The sequence below is a fragment of the Leptodactylus fuscus genome, chromosome 1 (assembly GCF_031893055.1).
Source record: "Leptodactylus fuscus isolate aLepFus1 chromosome 1, aLepFus1.hap2, whole genome shotgun sequence".
Lineage (NCBI taxonomy): Eukaryota > Metazoa > Chordata > Amphibia > Anura > Leptodactylidae > Leptodactylus > Leptodactylus fuscus.
In genome coordinates this window covers 340,970,442-340,990,626 of record NC_134265.1, presented here as the reverse complement: position 1 = coordinate 340,990,626, position 20,185 = coordinate 340,970,442, and the positions used below count along the sequence as shown (strand labels likewise).

The window sequence follows — 20,185 nt, the reverse complement described above, 5'->3', positions numbered from 1 at the left end:
GGTCTGAACAACAGCTGAAAACCTTCCATGAACAATTCAACCAGTTCCATCCCACCATCAAACTGACGTTCAATTACTCCTTCTCTGAAATAAATTTCCTAGACACAGTCATCAAGATACAGGACAACAAAATTGAGACATCGCTGTATTGGAAGCCGATTGACCACCCTACCTACCTAAGATGGGATCATTTTCATCCTAAACACATAAAGAACTCCATCGTCTACAGTCAAGCCATCAGATACCATCACATATGTTCAGTCCCTGCAGATAGAGACAAACACCTTGGGGGCCTCAAAAACACTTTCTTTAGGCAGGGTTACCATCCAAGAGCAGTTGAAAACCAAATTAACAGGGCCACGAGAATACCAAGATCGGAGTTATCAAAATACAATACCAAACAGGAGAACACTCGGGTGCCCCTGGTCATCACATATAACCCACACCTGGAGATGCTGAGAGGAATCACACGCAAATTACATCCACTACCGCAAAAAGACCACCATCTAAAATCCATATTTCCAGACCCCCCTCTCCTGTGCTATAAACAGCCACCAAACCTCAGGAACACGGTGATTATCAGCTCACTGTCACCTCCAACTAATACAGGAACATTTCCATGCGGACAGAAAAGGTGCAAAACCTGCCCTCACATACTGACCACGGATAAAATAAAGATCCCGAACTCTGATCGAGACTACAAGATCCCAGGTAACTTCTCCTGCAGCACACCTAATGTGGTGTATTTAATAATCTGTACCATGTGTCCTGGGGGCCTGTATGTAGGTGAGACAGGACAAGCACTTAGGATGAGGATGAACTCACACAGACATACGATTAGAGAACAGAGAATGGACCTCCCTGTGCCAAAACACTTCTGCAATCAAAATCATAATATCACCAATGATATGAAGATTTTGGTTTTAAGAGGAAATTTCAAAAACAAAAAAGATGGGAGGATTTTGGAATATAAACTCATGATGACCTTTGACACACTCCAAATGGGGTTAAACCAGTCACAGGGTTTTATGACGTGACTAGACACCACGTGACTGATCAAAGGAACCATAAACCCAGAGAACCTTCCTGTGAACTGATATATATGCTTTTTTGAACTGTTTATTTGCATGTTCTGCTTTCCATCTATTTTGCATCTAACACTCTATTCCTGTATAAATATACTTGCCTTCAGACATTGTGTTATACCTGCCTGATGAAGGGATAGCTTTAGTATCCCGAAGGCTCGCAATATGTCATCATTTTTTTTAAGTTAGCCATTAATAAAGGTATCAACTACTGAAGACTGAAGACTACTGAAGAATACTCTCAATTTTTTTTTTTATTTCAATGCTTAAATAGGCGTGTAAATGGTTGTTCCATTAGTAACACATAATCTCTTGCCCACTAAATGGGAATAACTGCTAGACTGGTGAAGAGAAGACAGCATCAATAACCAATGGAGGGCAAGCACACCACCAATCCATTTAATTCTATGGGACTGCTGGAAATAGCCAAAGCCTGGAATTGTCTTCTTTTCATCAGTCCCATAAAGGTGAATGGAGCAGCATATGTACCCACTGCTCTATTCAAGCAGGAGACTGAGGACCCCATTCTCATCTGTAGGGGTTCCAGTGGTCATACCCTTGCTAATCTAGTAGCTATCCTTTATTTGTATGCCCTTACAAAGGAAATATCAGTAGCATAGCATGTAACCAAACAACTCTGGACATTAAAATCTAGCAAGTGGTATCTGATCTGAATCAGAAGTGCAGAAGGAGCTGAGGAAATTATGATATATATGATTTTGTAGAAAAAGATTTATTGTGACTTGTGATTTATTTATTGGCATCCATGTTTTCTAGCTTTAGGAGTCCATTGGGATGTCCAATATTTTCAGTATTTGACAACCTTCTTTGCGTCACTTATTAGGGCCACCCACTAGAGTCCATTGGGATGTACAATATTTTCATTATTTTACAACCTTCATTGTGTCACTTACAATGGCCACCCACTAAAGTCCATTGGGATGTACAATATTTTCATTATTTTACAACCTTCATTGTGTCACTTACAATGGCCACCCACTAAAGTCCATTGGGATGTGCAATATTTTCAGTTACTAACAACCTTCATTGTGTCACTTACTAGGGCACCCACTAGAGTCCACTGGTATGTGCAATATTTTCAGTTATTGACAACCTTCATTGTGTCACTTACTAGGGCACCCACTAGAGTCCATTGGGATGTGCAATATTTTCAGTTATTGACAACCTTCATTGTGTCACTTACTAGGGCACCCACTAGAGTCCACTGGGATGTGCAATATTTTCAGTTACTAACAACCTTCATTGTGTCACTTACTAGGGCACCCACTAGAGTCCATTGGGATGTGCAATATTTTCAGTTATTGACAACCTTCATTGTGTCACTTACTAGGGCACCCACTAGAGTCCATTGGGATGTACAATATTTTCAGCATTTGACAACCTTCATTGTGTCACTTACAATGGCCACCCACTAAAGTCCATTGGGGTGTGCAATATTTTCAGTATTTGACAACCCTTCTTGTGTCACTTACCATGGCCACCCACTAGAGTCCATTGGGATGTACAATATTTTCAGTATTTGACAACCTTCCTTAGGTCACTTACTAGGGCACCCACTAGAGTCCATTGGGATGTACAATATTTTCATTATTTTACAACCTTCATTGTGTCACTTACCATGGCCACCCACTAGAATACCAAGTTTAGACACAAACAACATTAAGAGGATTAAAAAACTATACTAAATCTTATTGGACCCTCCTAATATGAGTTAGTTATACGTAAGGTAAGGTAAATTATATGGTACCTGATGCTTTCTATAGAGATCCATCCCCAACTACACTAGAAAATCAATTCTGTAACCAATCTATGTGAAGAACAGTAGTGGAAGTCGTATAGTCATCTCCTCAGTTCCTCTATTCCTCCTGGGAAAGGATTATTTTAGACCTTAATAAGTTATCAATAAGTAATTTTCTTCCCTCTGGAAATGTCCATTCATTACATTTCACAGTCTGCTAGATTCAGCCCTTGGATTATAGGTTAGGGAATGGATTCTCTTATGGAGTTCTGTCCCGGTGTGATCACTTTCTCAAAGGTTTTCCAGATGATCTTACCTGGTGCCTTGAACCATTAGTATGCGCCAAGTAACTTCACCTTACAATTCCTCCTTATTGCTTCCGTTTAGATTGCAGTGTGTCTATAAGAATCCGGGGATCTAAGTGCAGTCTCTGTTCTCATTACCCCACAATGATATGTACTATATCTCTAGTAGAGAGGATAGAGCAGGTAAATAGGCTGTTTTGATTACAATCTGTAGACATTCGGTATCAGTCATGACAAATGGCTCATTACAGTCCTATGTCCTTCAGGTTATTGATGGGTGTGTTGGTGATAAATGTTGGCATTTTCATTGAGCGTGGTAACTGCCTCAATCTTGGCTATATAACCTTCTAGGACTTATCGGGTTGCTTGTGTTACATTAGTTGCACCCTGTTCAAGCAGAATAGCTACTTCTCTTTGAAGGAAATTCTTCCAAGAACAAGATATTCTGCAATGTGGACCTGGCTCTTAATGCATTTATTGTGCTGCTGGTATTTCCAATTGAACTTCTTGAAATCAATGGCAGGTTTTAGAAGAAAATGTTGTTTCTATCTGTACATTTCCCTTTGGGTTTATGGAAAATACGTATGTTTTCGAAGCAGAAGCTAAGTCATTAGAATATTTCTCGCTGCCCCATAAATATTCCAGCATATATATTATCACCGAGGCTTCAGCTGCAATGGATCTATAGAGGAAGCCGTGCCTTGGTGGCCCATCTTTATGGGAAATGGTTGAATATTGGTCCATCTTTATGTGTCTAGAATATTTTAGGAAAGCATTCTTCAGCTATGGGTTATTGTATGATATGCCAAGAGAGATATAGACAATATCATTTGCGATTAAAATAAGTATTCAGAATGGAATACATTTAGAAACATTTGCATCACATACTGAGGCACTGTCATGTTTGATGGATGGTCTCTAAGTGTTTGAGGCCAGACCGGTCAAGATCTGTTGATCGCTGCAGCTGCTTCCAAGTGGAAACAGTTGACTGTGGTGATATTAAGTGGAGATGAGCGAACAGTAAAATGTTCGATATTCGTTTCGAGTAGCCCCTTAATATTTGACTACTCAAATCGAATATCGAATCCTATTATAGTCTATGGGGGGAAAATGCTCGTATCAGGGTAGGCAACATTCGATCAAATTACACTTACCAAGTCCACGAGTGAGGGTCGGGCTGGATCCTCCGAAAAGACTTCTACGTGCAGCGTCCCCGCGGCATCTTCCGGCTCTGAATTCACTCAGCCAGGCATCGGGCCTGGGCAGAGCCGACTGCGCATGTCCACACTACAAGAAAATGTAGTGCGGCATGCGCAGTCGGCTCTGCCCAGGCCCGATGCCTGGCAGAGTGAATTCAGAGCCGGAAGACGCTGCAGAGAAGCTGCACGGAGAAGACTTCTAAAGGTAGGGGAAGAACCAGCATTGATTGGCCGACTGTATAGCATTCAGCCAATCAATGCTGGTTCTGCATCGAACTTTCCCATCGAATAGCGAGTGGTACTCGATCGAGTATGAGTATTTTGAATACTACTCACTCATCTCTAATATTAAGCCTTATTCACATCTGCGTTCGGTGTTCCATTAGGGGAGTCCACTTGGCGCAATGAAAGCACAAGGACCCCATAGACTATAACGGGGTCCGTGTATTTTCCGCTCAGTGTCCACATGGAATATGCGGAGAGAATCCCCAAATCCTGAATGCAGATGTAAACCAGGCCTTACAAATTTAAGACCCATATTTATTTCTGTGTTCAGTTACTTGCATTATGCATTTCTATGTAAATGATGATTTTACGCTTGTGAAAATTTAGCCCTGTGTATACATCTAAGGTAGACCAAGTCTGACCTACATTCAGAAAATTTCTTAAGACTGGTGCATTGACCAATTGCATTGACTGGTCTTAATATAGGGAGTACTGACAGATGTTCCAGAATTTTCCAGATGCTCCGACTTCTTAATAATTCTGGTGTACTGTGGGATGCCCTGAATACCAGCATCTAAGTCTACACCAGTAAGAAACTGGTATAACTTCCAACAGTTGTCTGGCATGATTAATAGTAAATCTGTAGGACCAAGGTTTCCCAGCTCAATCTTTTCAATACACCAAAATATTAACCATACTTTATCAGCATATATCTACGCAAACTGCAGGTATTACCTAAGATACAAACTGTTGGACACAGTGGAGTCTATGCAGAAGATTTTCATTTGGTTTGTGAATAATCCGACTCCAGTATTTAATTTGGGGAGTATGGGGATCAGTGTCCCATTATAACACATTTAATGCAAAATGGGTCATTGTACCACTACTTTTTGTAAAGTTTACTTGTGGTATAGTAAAGTCGATGTAATATGTAAATGAATGTACACAATCCACTGAGGGTTAGCTGTGTGTTTTCACAGAGAGATAACAGACCTGCTTCCAAGTGCAGTATAATATAGTATGTGAACATAAATTCATAACAGTCATGAAGCCATGTCATTTACCAGGATAAAAAGTAGCCATGATTATGTAACAAAAATACAAACATCCTAACCCACGAACTTTCACATTTATAATATTAGTTGAATTGTTATACATTCTAGTTTATACTACCTATGAGTTGTCGCAGACAACATTTTGGCACATTTTTGGCATATGGTGTCACACCTTAAGCCACACATTTGCTGACAATCCCCGCCACTATTAGCTAAACCCTACCTACCTCTTGTAAATAGGATTTTCCAGATAATTAGATAATTTATTTGCATCATGAATAATTGGAATCCTTACCAAAATTTGCAGCAAGTTAAGGGTAGAATACCTAATGACTTCCCAATCTATATAGTTTATATTGGTAATAGATCCCCTGAAATCCAGAGGGGATTATACTCAATATTCCCAATATGTAGTAGCTCAGTTAAGACACAAGCCATCATTCATCATTCTCTAAATCGTCCCTATACATTACATGGCATGTCCACTTATAAGACTGACCATTGATTGATCTGATTGCTTTTCCTTTGTTAGTACAGGATGACATTTCAATGGTCAGCTCTTATGTACACCACATAACAGATTCTTTTAATAAACCTACAATTGCAGTTTTTTGCTACCTAGTAGGGTCTGGTCCTTCTCTTCGTGCGTGTAACCTTCGTAACATCTTGAGTTCTAAAAAAAAAAAAGGTTGAATCTCTAATTTGCTGATATATTATAAGTGCTTTTTCATGTGCTTATTTATGAGTAATGATCTTCATGGTTTTACATTTAGGCAGAAGGAATGAGTTTTGACACAACACTGCATTTGCCTTCGTGATAACCACTGAATAATGTATTAAATAATAGGAGATGCTTAATAATATAATATCGGAGTGTCACATCGCGGAACATCACAACAATTAGACATCACTAAAGTGTCTTGATTGGATACATTGAGGCTTCTTGAGTCATAGAATATATTCTCAGGATTCCACTGATTGCAATCATATCTGAGCTTACAGTCTGACAAGAATAGTATTACTACTAACGATGAGCAACGCATCGTAATTACAAGGTTACACCATTCGCTTATTGCTTAAAGGTCATTTAACTGAGCTTTTAAGGAAACCTCAATTATATGAATGAAAAAGTAAAATGATAAGATATTAAGCAAACAAATTTAGATTAAAGCCAAATATTGGGGAATTTATACCCTTAATACACTACAGGCTTACAAATTAATCCTTCTTTACCTTTGTTCTGGGCTAAAGATGCGAGTGGTGCGGGATAACTAACTTACAGAAAAAAACGTGATTGTGCTAAAGTTATTCTATATAATATATATATATATATATATATATATATATATATATATATATATATAAAACAAACAACAACATAGGGAGGTCAGCTAGCTGAGGGTCCAGTAACAGTCGAGCAATGCAGTGCCAAATCGAAGTCCAAAAGAATAGTCAATAGGAAAAGCCAAGGTCAGGATTAAGAATACAAGTAACAAAACAGCAAGAGAAAGCCAGCAAGCATGAGGCAATAACAGGCACCAGTGTGAATGTGAGCCAAGACTAAATAGGGGAGGATGAACCCACCCTGGACCTGACAGGAAGACAGGCTGTCATTCACAGGGCAAGACCAAATTTAAATACTTCATGGACAGAGGCAGACAAGAGCAGAAGACGGGTGTGGTGCAAATTCAATTACAGAACTAGAGCCGTGTTCACGCAGTACAACTAAGAACTCTAAGCAAGGAACTAAACTGCACACGCTTCCTGCACCATCGCATGCCAGCAGAGGGTGGCGTAGTGACCTGAACAGGCAGAGATGTTACAGTTATCCATTCTGTTTAGTTGGTTGCTCAGACGAGCAGGTTTTTATTTTATTTTTTTGCCTGAAGTTAAGGCTGTAATTTGTTTTGCTATTTTTGTGCCTTAAGTCCAGATTTATTTATTTTTCAGTTTTTTCAAAATAAACCAGTTGGCGGCACATTTTGTGTCCCTGTCTTGACTGTTTGGGTCTGCACCACTGCTTCTAATCTGCTCAGAACAGGGTAGAGAGCAAGGACAGCTGGGGTAGGGCTAGTATTCTGTAGTGAGTTAGACTAAGGCCCCATCTAGCAAAAAAGTGCTGTGGGAAAAAACGCGGCAGCAAATCACCGTGGTTGTTCCTGCAGCGCTTTAGACAGAAAGTTTGCAGAGGTTTCCTCTGTGGACTTTCTGTTTCAATTACAGTCCTATGAAAAAGTTTGGGCATCCCTATTAATCTTAATCATTTTTAGTTCTAAATATTTTGGTGTTTATAACAGCCATTTCAGTTTGATATATCTAATAACTGATGGACACAGTAATATTTCAGGATTGAAATGAGGTTTATTGTACTAACAGAAAATGTGCAATATGCATTCAACCAAAATTTGACTGGTGCAAAAGTATGGGCACCTCAACAGAAAAGTGACATTAATATTTAGTAGATCCTCCTTTTGCAAAGATAACAGCCTCTAGTCGCTTCCTGTAGCTTTTAATCAGTTCCTGGATCCTGGATAAAGGTATTTTGGACAAACAATTCAAGTTCAGTTAAGTTAGATGGTCGCCGAGCATGGACAGCCCGCTTCAAATCATCCCACAGATGTTCAATGATATTCAGGTCTGGGGACTGGGATGGCCATTCCAGAACATTGTAATTGTTCCTCTGCATGAATGCCTGAGGATTTGGAGCGGTGTTTTGGATCATTGTCTTGCTGAAATATCCATCCCTGGCGTAACTTCAACTTCGTCACTGATTCTTGAACATTATTCTCAAGCATCTGCTGATACTGAGTGGAATCCATGCGACTCTCAACTTTAACAAGATTCCCGATGCCGGCATTGGCCACACAGCCCCAAAGCATGATGGAACCTCCACCAAATTTTACAGTGGGTAGCAAGTGTTTTTCTTGGAATGCTGTTTCTTTTTGGACGCCATGCATAATGCCTTTTTTTATAACCAAACAACTCAATTTTTGTTTCCAAAATGAAGCTGGCTTGTCCAAATGTGCTTTTTCATACCTCAGGCAACTCTATTTGTGGCGTACGTGCAGAAACGGCTTCTTTCTCATCACTCTCCCATACAGCTTCTATTTGTGCAAAGTGCGCTGTATTGCTGACTGATGCACAGTGACACCATCTGCAGCAAGATGATGCTGCAGCTCTTTGGAGGTGTCTGTGGATTGTCCTTGACTGTTCTCACCATTCTTCTTCTCTGCCTTTCTGATATTTTTCTTGGCCTGCCACTTCTGGGCTTAACAAGAACTGTCCCTGTGGTCTTCCATTTCCTTACTATGTTCCTCACAGTGGAAACTGACAGGTTAAATCTCTGAGACAACTTTTTGTATCCTTCCCCTGAACAACTATGTTGAACAATCTTTGTTTTCAGATCATTTGAGAGTTGTTTTGAGTAGCCCATGATGCCACTCTTCAGAGGAGATTCAAATAGGAGATCAACTTGCAATTGGCCACCTTAAATACCTTTTCTTATGATTGGATACATCTGGCTATGAAGTTCAAAGCTCACTGAGGTTACAAAACCAATTTTGTGCTTCAGTAAGTCAGTAAAAAGTAGTTAGGGGAATTCAAATCAATAAAATGATAAGGGTGCCCATACTTTTGCACCGGTCAAATTTTGGTTTAATGCATATTGCACATTTTCTGTTAGTACAATAAACCTCATTTCAATCCTGAAATATTACTGTGTCCATCAGTTATTAGATATATCAAACTGAAATGGCTGTTGCAAACACCAAAATATTTAGAACAAAAAATGATTAAGATTAATAGGGGTGCCCAAACTTTTTCATAGGACTGTATACTTATAGGGCAGCTGCCGGCATTTCCGTAGGTATAATTTACATTCTGCGATTTCCAAAACTGCAATGGTTTTGGAAATCGCGGACTGTTCACTGTGCGGTTTTTACAGCAAAGTGGGCATGGGATTCACTAGAATCCCATCCACTTTGCCCTAACTTTAAAACGCAACATTTAAACAAGTCTGTTTCATTGACAGGTTCCCTTTAAATTCTACCATAGCACAGTAATAATCCTCTTGCAATCTGACAGTATACATTATATTACCTAATATTACCTATTATCAACAGCGAACAATTAAATATTGAAATAATTGCCATCTACAAATAGTTGTCACATTAGAATATGTGCCTTCCCGCGGGGGGACTTTATAATTGTTACTTTTATTTCCATACACCCTCAATTTGTCTTTTCATTATTTTTTTCCATAACGGATGAGTCACTGACAACAAGGCTTTATTGCTTTGTACTTCTTGATTTGTGATTGTGGGATTTCTGTAGAAAATAATAAGTCTACAGTTTGCTGTCCTCCCACTCCCTTCTTCCATTCTCTGAATTACAGTATGTGATCATAAAAAATAATCTTGGGCAACTTTATTAGAAAAAAAAAAAAAGAAATTAAGTTTCAATTTTAGTTCGATGTTTTGTAAGTGAAAAGAGAATTTGTCCAAGAATGGAATGGCCTGAGTGATAGGGCATAGCTGGGTAATGAGTATTACATAGTTACCGTATATACTTGAGTATAAGCCGACCCGAATATAAGCCGAGGTCCCTAATTTTACCACAAAAAACTGTGAAAACTTATTGACTCGAGTATAAGTCGAGGGGGGGAAATGCAGCAGCTACTGGAAAATTTCAAAAATTAAAATGGTCGGAGTTTTTGGGTGCAGTAGTTGCTGGGGAAGGGGAGGGGGTGTTTTGGTTGTCTGTCTGCCCCTCCCCGAGGACTGTTTTTTTTCCCCCCACTTGGAATTCAGTCTGGCTGAATATAGGGGATCTGCAGTGCTCCTATTAACCCCTTCCCGACGGAACAGGAGCACTGCAGATCCCCTATATTCAGTATGTGTATATGTGTTTCACAGTCATTTTCTACTTTTATATGTATTCTAGGGAAAGGAGGGATTAGAACTTTTATTTTTTTAATCTTTTTTTTTTTGCACTATTTTATGGGAGATTCTATACATTAATATTGCGTCTGGTCATATATATATATTTTTTTGCTGACTCGAGTATAAGCCGAGGGGGGCTTTTTTAGCTCAAAAACTGGGCTGAAAAATTCGGCTTATACTCAAGTATATACGGTACATAGTAGATGAGGTTGGATGAAGACATCAGTCCATCAAGTCAAACCTATAACCCTACAGTCCTTACAGTGTTGATCCAGAGGAAGGCAAAAAAAAAAACCATGAGGCTCATGCCAATTGCCCCGTTTCAGGGGAAAAAAAAAAATCCTTCCTGTTTCCAGTCTGGCAGTCAGTATAAAACCCTGGATCAACGTGTCCTTAAAATCTAGAGTCCATAACCCGTAATATGGTTCTCTTCAAGAAAGGCATCCAGGCCCTCTTTGAACTTGTTCAAGGAATCCACCATTGCAATGCAACTAAAAGATTGTGTTTTTTTATACTCATATCCTGTTCTGCTGTCTCTTCGGAAATTTAGCAAAAAACCTATATAGAATTTTTAATTTAAAAAAGTCCTATATTTTAACCCTTTCAGGACCAAGTATCATTGATGCCCCAAGGCTCAGGCCAAAGCACTTTTGTATGCATTGCTTTACACCACAATATCTTTTTAATGGCTTTGTATATCTCAACAATTTTTACAATGTCTTTTCAGGACACATAAGTAGAGATGAGCAAGTAGTACTCGATTGAGTAGGTATTCGATCGAATACTACGGTATTCGAAATACTCGTACTCGATCGAGTACCACTCGCTGTTCGAATGTAAAGGTTCGATGCAGAACCGGCATTGATTGGCCGAATGCTATACAGTCGGCCAATCCATGCTGAGTCTTCTCCGTGCAGCTTCCCCGCGGCGTCTTCCGGCTCTGAATTCAGTCTGCCAGGCATCGGGCCTGGGCAGAGCCGACTGCGCATGTCCGCTTGTAGTGCGGGCATGTGCAGTCGGCTCTGCCCAGGCCCAATGCCTGGCAGAGTGAATGAAGAGCCGGAAGATGCCGCGGGGGTCGCTGCAAGGAGAAGACTGCTCGGAGGATCCAGCCCGACCCTCACTCGCGGACTTGGTAAGTATGATTTGATTGAACGTTGCCTACCCCTGAAACGAGCATTTTCCCCCCATAGACTATAATAGGGTTCGATATTCGATTCGAGTAGTCGAATATTGAGGGACTACTCGAAACGAATATCGAACCTCGAACATTTTACTGTTCGCTCATCTCTACACATAAGGCTTCAAATAGGTAGGATTATTTGTTAAATAAGGTTACAAGTAGAAAAATGGTATAAAATATGAAAAGAATGAAAAATTTGCTTCTCATACCTAAAACAAAATTTTTTGATATATAATATTGCACATAAACATGTTAAAATTTACTTTCCTAGTTCTTCTGATCACATGGGCTACACGATTATATAGTTTATTTTAACAAAAATTAGGTTTAATATATCATTTTATATTCAGCATGGCTTATTTTTTGGACCTCTAGTCCATGTGTACATTAACCAGTAGTTTAGTATGGTAGAGGGCTGTAAACTGCTAGCTAGGCTCCCTGCTGAGACTGGGAGCAAACATATAAGAAGTAGGGGGTTAGGAAGCCCCAAAGTGAATGGAAAGTCTCTTTCAGGTTACTATCATCACTACAAAGAGTTAAATTTTGTTGATAAAAGTGATGATAAAAGTCCTAAAAGCTTTAGCATGGAGATGTCAGCACTTATCACTTGTAGAGGAGCAGTTGTAAATCACAACTGTTGTGTTTGACATTAATTAACGTGACGCACCGAGCATCAGACCGAGCAACGTAAATAGGCAGATTAGTGACATCTAGGGGTTAAATCACCTTTTTTTGTAGTAAACATATTTTTAAAGAATTTTTGCTGTGTTTTTTTCATTATTTATGCTGTACTTTTAGCTTACCAAGAGATTAGGTTATGAGCTCGCCTTCCCATATGGGTGACAGGGCATACACGGCACCACAGCTATGCCCACGCCCAGGTCTTTCACGTGTTTTTCACAGATATGAACCTCCACAAGTTTTCACACTATACGTTGAGCCTCACTGTAGGGTTACACTTCCTGCTGAGTAAAGATCACTTTTTAGCATTGTCATACAACAAAAAGATAAGGCCAACAGTATACAAGCAGAAAACACACAATGGCCAACTTATTCAGACTGGCACTCAATTTGCTGGTATTAATCCATTTGTGCATTACCGTAACTGTCCGTGTGCCAGAAAATAAATCTATACCAGTCAGGGAGTGATATAGTTTTCAGGCAGGGGTGTAGCTATAGGGGGTGAAGGTGCCCAATTACATTCTTCGCATCCTGACAGAGGAACTTCAAATTAGGTTGACAAGGTGTCCCCATTCCAGTCCACCATCTTTTTCTTCAAATGTGGCAAGCAAAGCAAAAAGTGGAAAATTAAAGAAAAAACAAAAAACTTTGCGCAAAAACACATGTACATTAAATAAAAATTGCGACTTTTCTTGCCTCATCTGCCAGAAAACTGACAAAACTGACCTTCTAAATCCTTCATGATAACCTCTACACAACTCAATGAATTATCTCCAGACTACATATTCCTATGGTCCATGTGGCTACTGTAAATCATATCTGAATGCCCTTAGCATGGCTGCCCCCATAATCATGTACGGACAACAGAATTAAAAAAAAATCTATAATATAAAAAAACAAAATCAGATTTTAAAAACATTTGGATCAGTATCTGGTTTTGAACGTGAAAAGTACTGTTTTATTTTAGTGGTCAACTCAAAATCATATAACCTAATGTAAATATTAATTATTACGAAAATATTTTTTATTTATGTGACTATATTTATATTTCAGATTTCTTATGAATATTTTGAAAAAAAAAAAATTCTTATGTATAAAAAAAATAAACCATGAGTAGAATATATGTAAGTAGGAAAATATGCAAATATAGTCCCATTATTATTGTTTCCACCGGAGTAGTCTGTCAACTGTAGCTGTAACAAAAGCCCAGATGCATGCGTGCATAATAATTATACTATACACATATTTAACAATTTCCACACATGAGTCATTTTATTACAGATGTAGAAATAAACTTAAGACAAACAGTTGGCATAGAGTAGAAGAGAATAGCTTATCAGGTTTATGTGCCATCACTTGAATCTGCAGATGTCTGTCCCGTGAGACGTGCTGTTGAGAAATTTCAAAAAATTCAGTCTTTACATTTTATGCATTTTACGAGTTTAGATGTAGATTTTTTGCTCACAGGATATAACACCTGATACACCTTTAGATTACCTATTTGGCATGAGCCAAGTGCCAATTCCACTTCAAAGAGCAGTGACGTCACATTCATCTGTCACATGGCTTGTTTAAAGCCCGGACCCATTCAAAAGAATCGGACATAGCTGCAATACCAAGAACAGGTTATACATAGAGATGAGAGAACAGTAAAATGTTCGAGATTCGTTTTGAGTAGCCCCTCAATATTCGACTACTCGAATCGAATATCGAACCCTATTATAGTCTATGGGGGGAAAATGCTCGTTTCAGGGGTAGGCAACGTTCGATCAAATTACACTTACCAAGTCCACGAGTGAGGGTCGGGCTGGATCCTCCGAGAAGTCTTCTCCATGCAGCGTCCCCACGGCGTCTTCCAGCTCTGAATTCACTCTGCAGGCATCGGGCCTGGGCAGAGCCGACTGCACATGCCCGCTTGTAGTGCGGGCATGTGCAGTCGGCTCTGCCCAGGCCCGATGCCTGGCAGAGTGAATTCAGAGCCGGAAGACGCCGCGTGGAAGCTGCACAGAGAAGAATTCTAAAGGTAGGAGAAGAACCAGAGTTGATTGGCCGACTGTATAGCATTCGAGCAATCAATGCTGGTTCTGCATCGAACTTTTACATTCAAACAGCGAGTGGTACTCGATCGAGTACGAGTATTTCGAATACCGTAGTATTCAATCGAACACCTACTCGATCGAATACTACTCGCTCATCTCTAGTTATACACAGTGTACTATGCTGCACTTGGTAAGCAGCGAAGACACCGCTTAAATCATTTGAATGCTCAATCTCTTAAAACAGCTCTTGTCCCCTTCTCTACATCCGTCGTACTAGTACAGTAAATGTCAGCTGTTTAAGGCTATTTCTGAAGGCTATTCCTACGCGTTAGGGACAAAAAATTGCTTTTTAATGATTGAATCCCTTTAATGGTAGCATCATGAAGAAAAATTTGTCCCACAAACATTAAGACCTCATGGCTCTGGGAGCGGAAAAATAAGAAAGTTATGGCATTTGTAATTGGGGGGGATTCAAAAACGAAAGTCAAAAAATGCCCACGGCAGGAAGGGGTTAATATGTGTCTGTTGTTGATATTAAGGTAAGAAGGGGTACTATAGTTCTTTAAGACGATGACACCTTTGCAGGCCACCTTTTAATGGCCTGACAGACCTGCCTAATCTACTAGGAATTCTGGGAAAGAAATATCCAAGTTTTCCTTGATCGAAAAAAGGAAAACTCCCTCTAGCACCTCCAGCCATTGATCTATAGGGAACAGCCTTCCAAAGGTGGCACTAGAGCAAGTTTTCCTTTTCCATCAATGAAAACGTATGTGCTTATTCTTTTATAGATACTAAGTTATGTCTATATAAGAAATTGAATGATCTTCAAAGAGACAGATTCAGTAGATTAACTTTATTAAGAATAAGCAGTGTTTTAGTTATTTTATGAAAAATTTTAAAATTATTTTAGCACATACAGTAGGTTTGCAATGTAAATGTTGTAACATATTTCTGATAAGAAGAATATGCTTTAGGTATACTTTGCAAAACATGGTGAGAAAGTAAAAGCGATTAGCTCAACTTTAATTTGATTCTTAGATCTTTTTGTGGGTCATTGAAGTCATTTTCAGAATTTGTTTTTTTATGTTATTCCATTTTTATCAGTTCTACACATTTTGAACGCACGGTGATCTCTTCATAAGAGTCATGAATTGTCTTAAATAAATTTCATTTCATCTTCCAGGACACCTATTCTCAAAGCTTCCTGCTCTTCCCTAATAACTGAAAGTTATTTTTATAGTTTTTGTGGGGTATACCAAATTTATGTGATATAGGGGTTCCTGGTGAATTTTGTAGGTTAAAATATTTTTATGGTTGCCGTTAATACAGAATGTTATATAAATTAGCTATTTTGCTTCCTTTAAATAAAATCATATAATCTGTTAACAATTTAATTTTTCCAAATGTTTTTGTAATTTATTTATTTTTCATGGTTGTGTAAAAATTCTTTATATTAAGATGATGCTAAGTTATTGGTGTGCGTTGGTGCTTAGATATTGAAGGCAAGTCTCAAATACTGTATATACTCGAGTATAAGCCGACCCAAATATAAGCCGAGGCCCCTAATTTTACTACAAAAAAACTGGGAAAACTTATTGACTCGAGTATAAGCCGAGGGGGGGAAATGCAGCAGCTACTGGAAAATTTCAAAAATTAAAAAGGTCAGAGTTTTTGGGTGCAGTAGTTGCTGGGGAAGGGGAGGGGGTGTTTTGGTTATCTGTCTGCCCCTTCCCTGGGCTTGAGGACTGGGTTCCCCCCCACACACACACTTGGAATTCAGCCTGGCTGAATATAGGGGATCTGCAGTGCTCCTATTAACCCTTTCCTGACAGAACAGGAGCACTGCAGATCCCCTATATTCAGTAGACCGGGCACTGTCAGACACAGGGATACCTAATGTGTATGTGTTTCACAGTCAGTTCCTACTTTTATATGTATTCTAGGGAAAGGAGGGATGTAGAACTTTTATTTACTTTATTTTTGTATTATATTTTTCTTAAAGCTTCTTTTTGTTCACTATTTTATGGAAGATTCTATACATTACTATTGCAACTGGTCATAGACCCCCCCCCCAAAAAAAAAGAAAAAAAAATATATATATATATATATATATATATATATATATTTTTTTTTTTTTTTTTTTTTTTGCTTGACTTGAGTATAAGCCGAGGGGGACTTTTTCAGCACAAAAACTGTGCTGAAAAATTCGGCTTATATTCGAGTATATATGGTAATTATTTCCAGCTATGTTCATATCACTTTTTGGCTAAACATAAAATTGTAACAGATCAGTTAAAAAATTTGGAAATAAGCCAAATGGAAGGACGTCTGTTTAAGTAGGTTTCAATGTGTTAAAAAGAAGAGAAAAAGTCACAGTTTTCTGATTTCCCTATTGTAATTCATTGGGTAGAATTTTTATGAAAACTGTTAAGAGTGAGAATTTTCTTTTGTTGACTCCACTACCGAATGTATAAATTACAAATTTCATACTGATATATTAAAATGACAGAACGTTGTTAAAATGTAAGGGTATAGAAAGTTATTTTGTTGGTTTACCAATATCATTTAATGTAATGTATCAATCTGGTTGAATTATCGGTGACAGTCCTTCAGTCTACAGTATAAAGCTGTACTTCTGTATTCGATCCGACACAGCGGAAGCCATCTCTTTTTGTCAGTGATGTGCTTGAAGGGGACTGGCTGATGCAGAGACCTAGTAGGGGGTTGGCTTAGCTAGCAGACTCAACCAGACAGTCAGCTCCTTCAAGCATATCACCTACAGAGAGAAGGAAGGAGTGCTGGAATAGAACTTATTGGACCATGTGACTGGCACTGAAATCAAGTGCCATATGGATCTTGAGTAGAAAATGGTGAAGCAAGGCAGTGGATAATAGCAGGTAGATATATCAAACTCCTCAATAAAAAGTGATACATATCACAATCTGATGTGTAACCCTGACTTTATTCAAGTTTGGATAAGTAATTTCTTGTCGAGCCATTGTATATTCTCATTATTATCGTCTTCTTTTACTTTATTATCCTGTAACATCTTCCACGTCTCTATCGTACAAGGCTCAACAGATTTATTATAATTCCTCATTGGAATCTGCCATGAATAAAGTCGTATTATGTAAAGACATTGATTGATGTTTTGTTTTGCTTTTAGGTGTCACAACTGTTCTGACCATGACAACGCTCAGTATCAGCGCCAGAAACTCCTTGCCAAAAGTAGCTTATGCTACCGCTATGGACTGGTTTATCGCTGTCTGTTATGCATTTGTTTTCTCAGCTTTGATAGAGTTTGCCACTGTTAACTATTTTACAAAGAGAGGATGGGCTTGGGATGGAAAAAGTGTTGTCAATGATAAGGTAAGAGAATTTTTTTTATTAGAAAAAAAATAACGGTTTGTCTTTACTATCAATACCTATTAATTGGGAACCGGTCGATTTAGGACATTAAACCACCCTGTCTACTGGAGGGTTCAATGTCCCAATGTTGTAACATTGTCCATGTCTGCATTAAAAAAAAAAAAAAAAAAAAAATATACTACCTGAAGAGGAATCCAATGAGTCTCAAATGCTTGTGGTGCCTGTGCAGTTGTTCGGTGAAGCAAGGGAAGTGCACTTTGGCTTCACTTTGAGTTCACACTGGAGTGTCCAGCACATGCCTACTGAAACCGAGGTACACTGCTGCAGTTTCACAGAGGAGTTGGTCATGCACGACGAGTAACATTTTTGTAACATAGATATCAGTTACGGTCTGTTAGAAGTCCGTAGCCCATAGACTTCAATGTTAAAATAATAACGGACACTTATAGGGACAACGGTGTAAACGGACACAAAGGGACACTAATGGACACAAGATAAAATTCCTTTGAAATGAAGGAAATTTCAGACCCACCAGCTAGTGTACGTTCCTAAAATCTTCTATGGACAATAGCTATGGACAATGCTGACGGAATCCAACGGTAGTGTGAACGCCCCCTTACTTGAGTATAACAATGGACTGACATTTTTCATTCGTTAGCCGAGAGCTTTTTGCCATAATATGGATTAAAATAGTAGTTGACTAGGGCTAAATACTGTATGGTATTGTATCCCAATCTTACCATCGCCCAACACAACTGATGGCCTCAAACAAAAGCAAAAGATTTTACACTGACAATGCATACCTGTTAATGGAAGACCATTCCATGTGACAACTTCATGAAGCTGATTCAGTACGAAAAGCTGTCATCAAAGCAAAGCTATTTTGAAGAACCTAAAATATAAAACATTCTGGTTTGTTTAACATTGTAGATTCAATATAAGTTTACAATGTAAAAAAAAAAAAAAAAATTGGGTGAAAAGTTGTGATATGACATCAATTGTAGTATTTTTTAACGATCTTGACTCAAACCTCCTTTTCTCTTTGACTACTTTTTATTTCTTGGTACATTTTTTTAGGAAGTGAAAACATTATATGAAACCTTTTGGACAATATAGCTCATGGCTATTTTATTTTTGAGGGAACAATTAATATTTTTGATCAATTTCCTCTTGTTTCAGAAAAAGGAGAAAGCATCTGTCATTAAGAAGAACAATGCCTATGCAGTCGCTGTAGCAAACTATGCTCCAAACATCACCAAGGATTCCGCCCTCCCAACGATATCAAAAAGTGCCACGGCAGATGCCAACAAAGCAAAACCACAGGAGGCAAAGAAAACATTCAACAGTGTTAGTAAAATTGACAGAATGTCTAGGATAGTCTTTCCACTCTTATTTGGTACATTTAATCTGGTATATTGGGCCACTTATCTGAACAGGGAACTCGCCATAGAAGGGCTTGTCCTTTCCAAGTAGAATCGATACTTTGTACGCTACTGATACATCGGCATTCTCAGACTCCGATAGATTGTTTTAGTATGTATGACAAATAACTTGTGAGTTGACATGTACAGTAACCACCTCTTATCTAAGAAGAGTGGGGTGGGGCTCTGTTAACTAGGAGGAGCTTTGAATAGATACTGTAGCAGTCTTGACATATTAAAAAAAAAAAAGAAAAAAGTTTCCTCTTGATGACAAAGTTTTTTGACTTTGGATTAAGGTGTAACTGCAGTATATGGGAAAAGGCTGCTTGTTAACAGAGAACACATTTTACGGAGACGATTTTTGATTTTCTTTTTGGGGATCCTATTTTGTTAACTACAATGTTACTCTTTTATATGATAATGCAATGTGCTTATGTACTAAAAGCCCTTCCTGATACCATACTTTAGGTGTACCATCCATTTCACACAAATTATTAAAACGACATTTTTATGTAAAATTATGAAGGTTCTTCTTTCTTTGATTCACACTAAAAGGAATGATTCCATTTTAGTAACATTGTGTTGTTGTGGCGTTTAACAAATTGATCAGGGAAATTTGTATGTCAGAAACATTGAAACCTTTGCTAAGATGTGCTTGTTCACTGGAATTGCACTAAGTTCTGTTCGCTTTTTTTAAATATATTATGTCAAAGTAACATGTAAAATTATATGAATTTTTTTTTTTTTTTTGCCCAAAGTATTTCTGTAATATTGTGCAATGCTATTTTATTTAGTTGAAACTATGTTATCTTAAAGTTTACCAAGTCCAGACGGGCATTGTAATTTACGTGTTTACACTGGTGCTTTCTCTGGGGTAGCAGGAGGGGTCCAAAATCACAACAATTACAGAAGGTCACAAAATGG

At 38.5% G+C, this 20,185-nt stretch overlaps 1 protein-coding gene across 1 annotated transcript in view; it reads left to right on the top strand.

Moving 5' to 3' along the window:
• The window catches only part of GABRA2 (gamma-aminobutyric acid type A receptor subunit alpha2), a 147,771-nt gene extending 127,830 nt beyond the window's left edge, over positions 1–19,941 (top strand). Inside the window, exons 9-10 of the mRNA XM_075261618.1 lie at positions 17,638–17,840; positions 19,020–19,941. Coding sequence (XP_075117719.1) covers positions 17,638–17,840; positions 19,020–19,313 — 497 coding nt within the window. The 3' untranslated portion in view covers positions 19,314–19,941. The remainder of the gene's footprint in view (positions 1–17,637; positions 17,841–19,019) is intronic.
• The last annotated feature ends 244 nt before the right edge of the window (positions 19,942–20,185 follow it).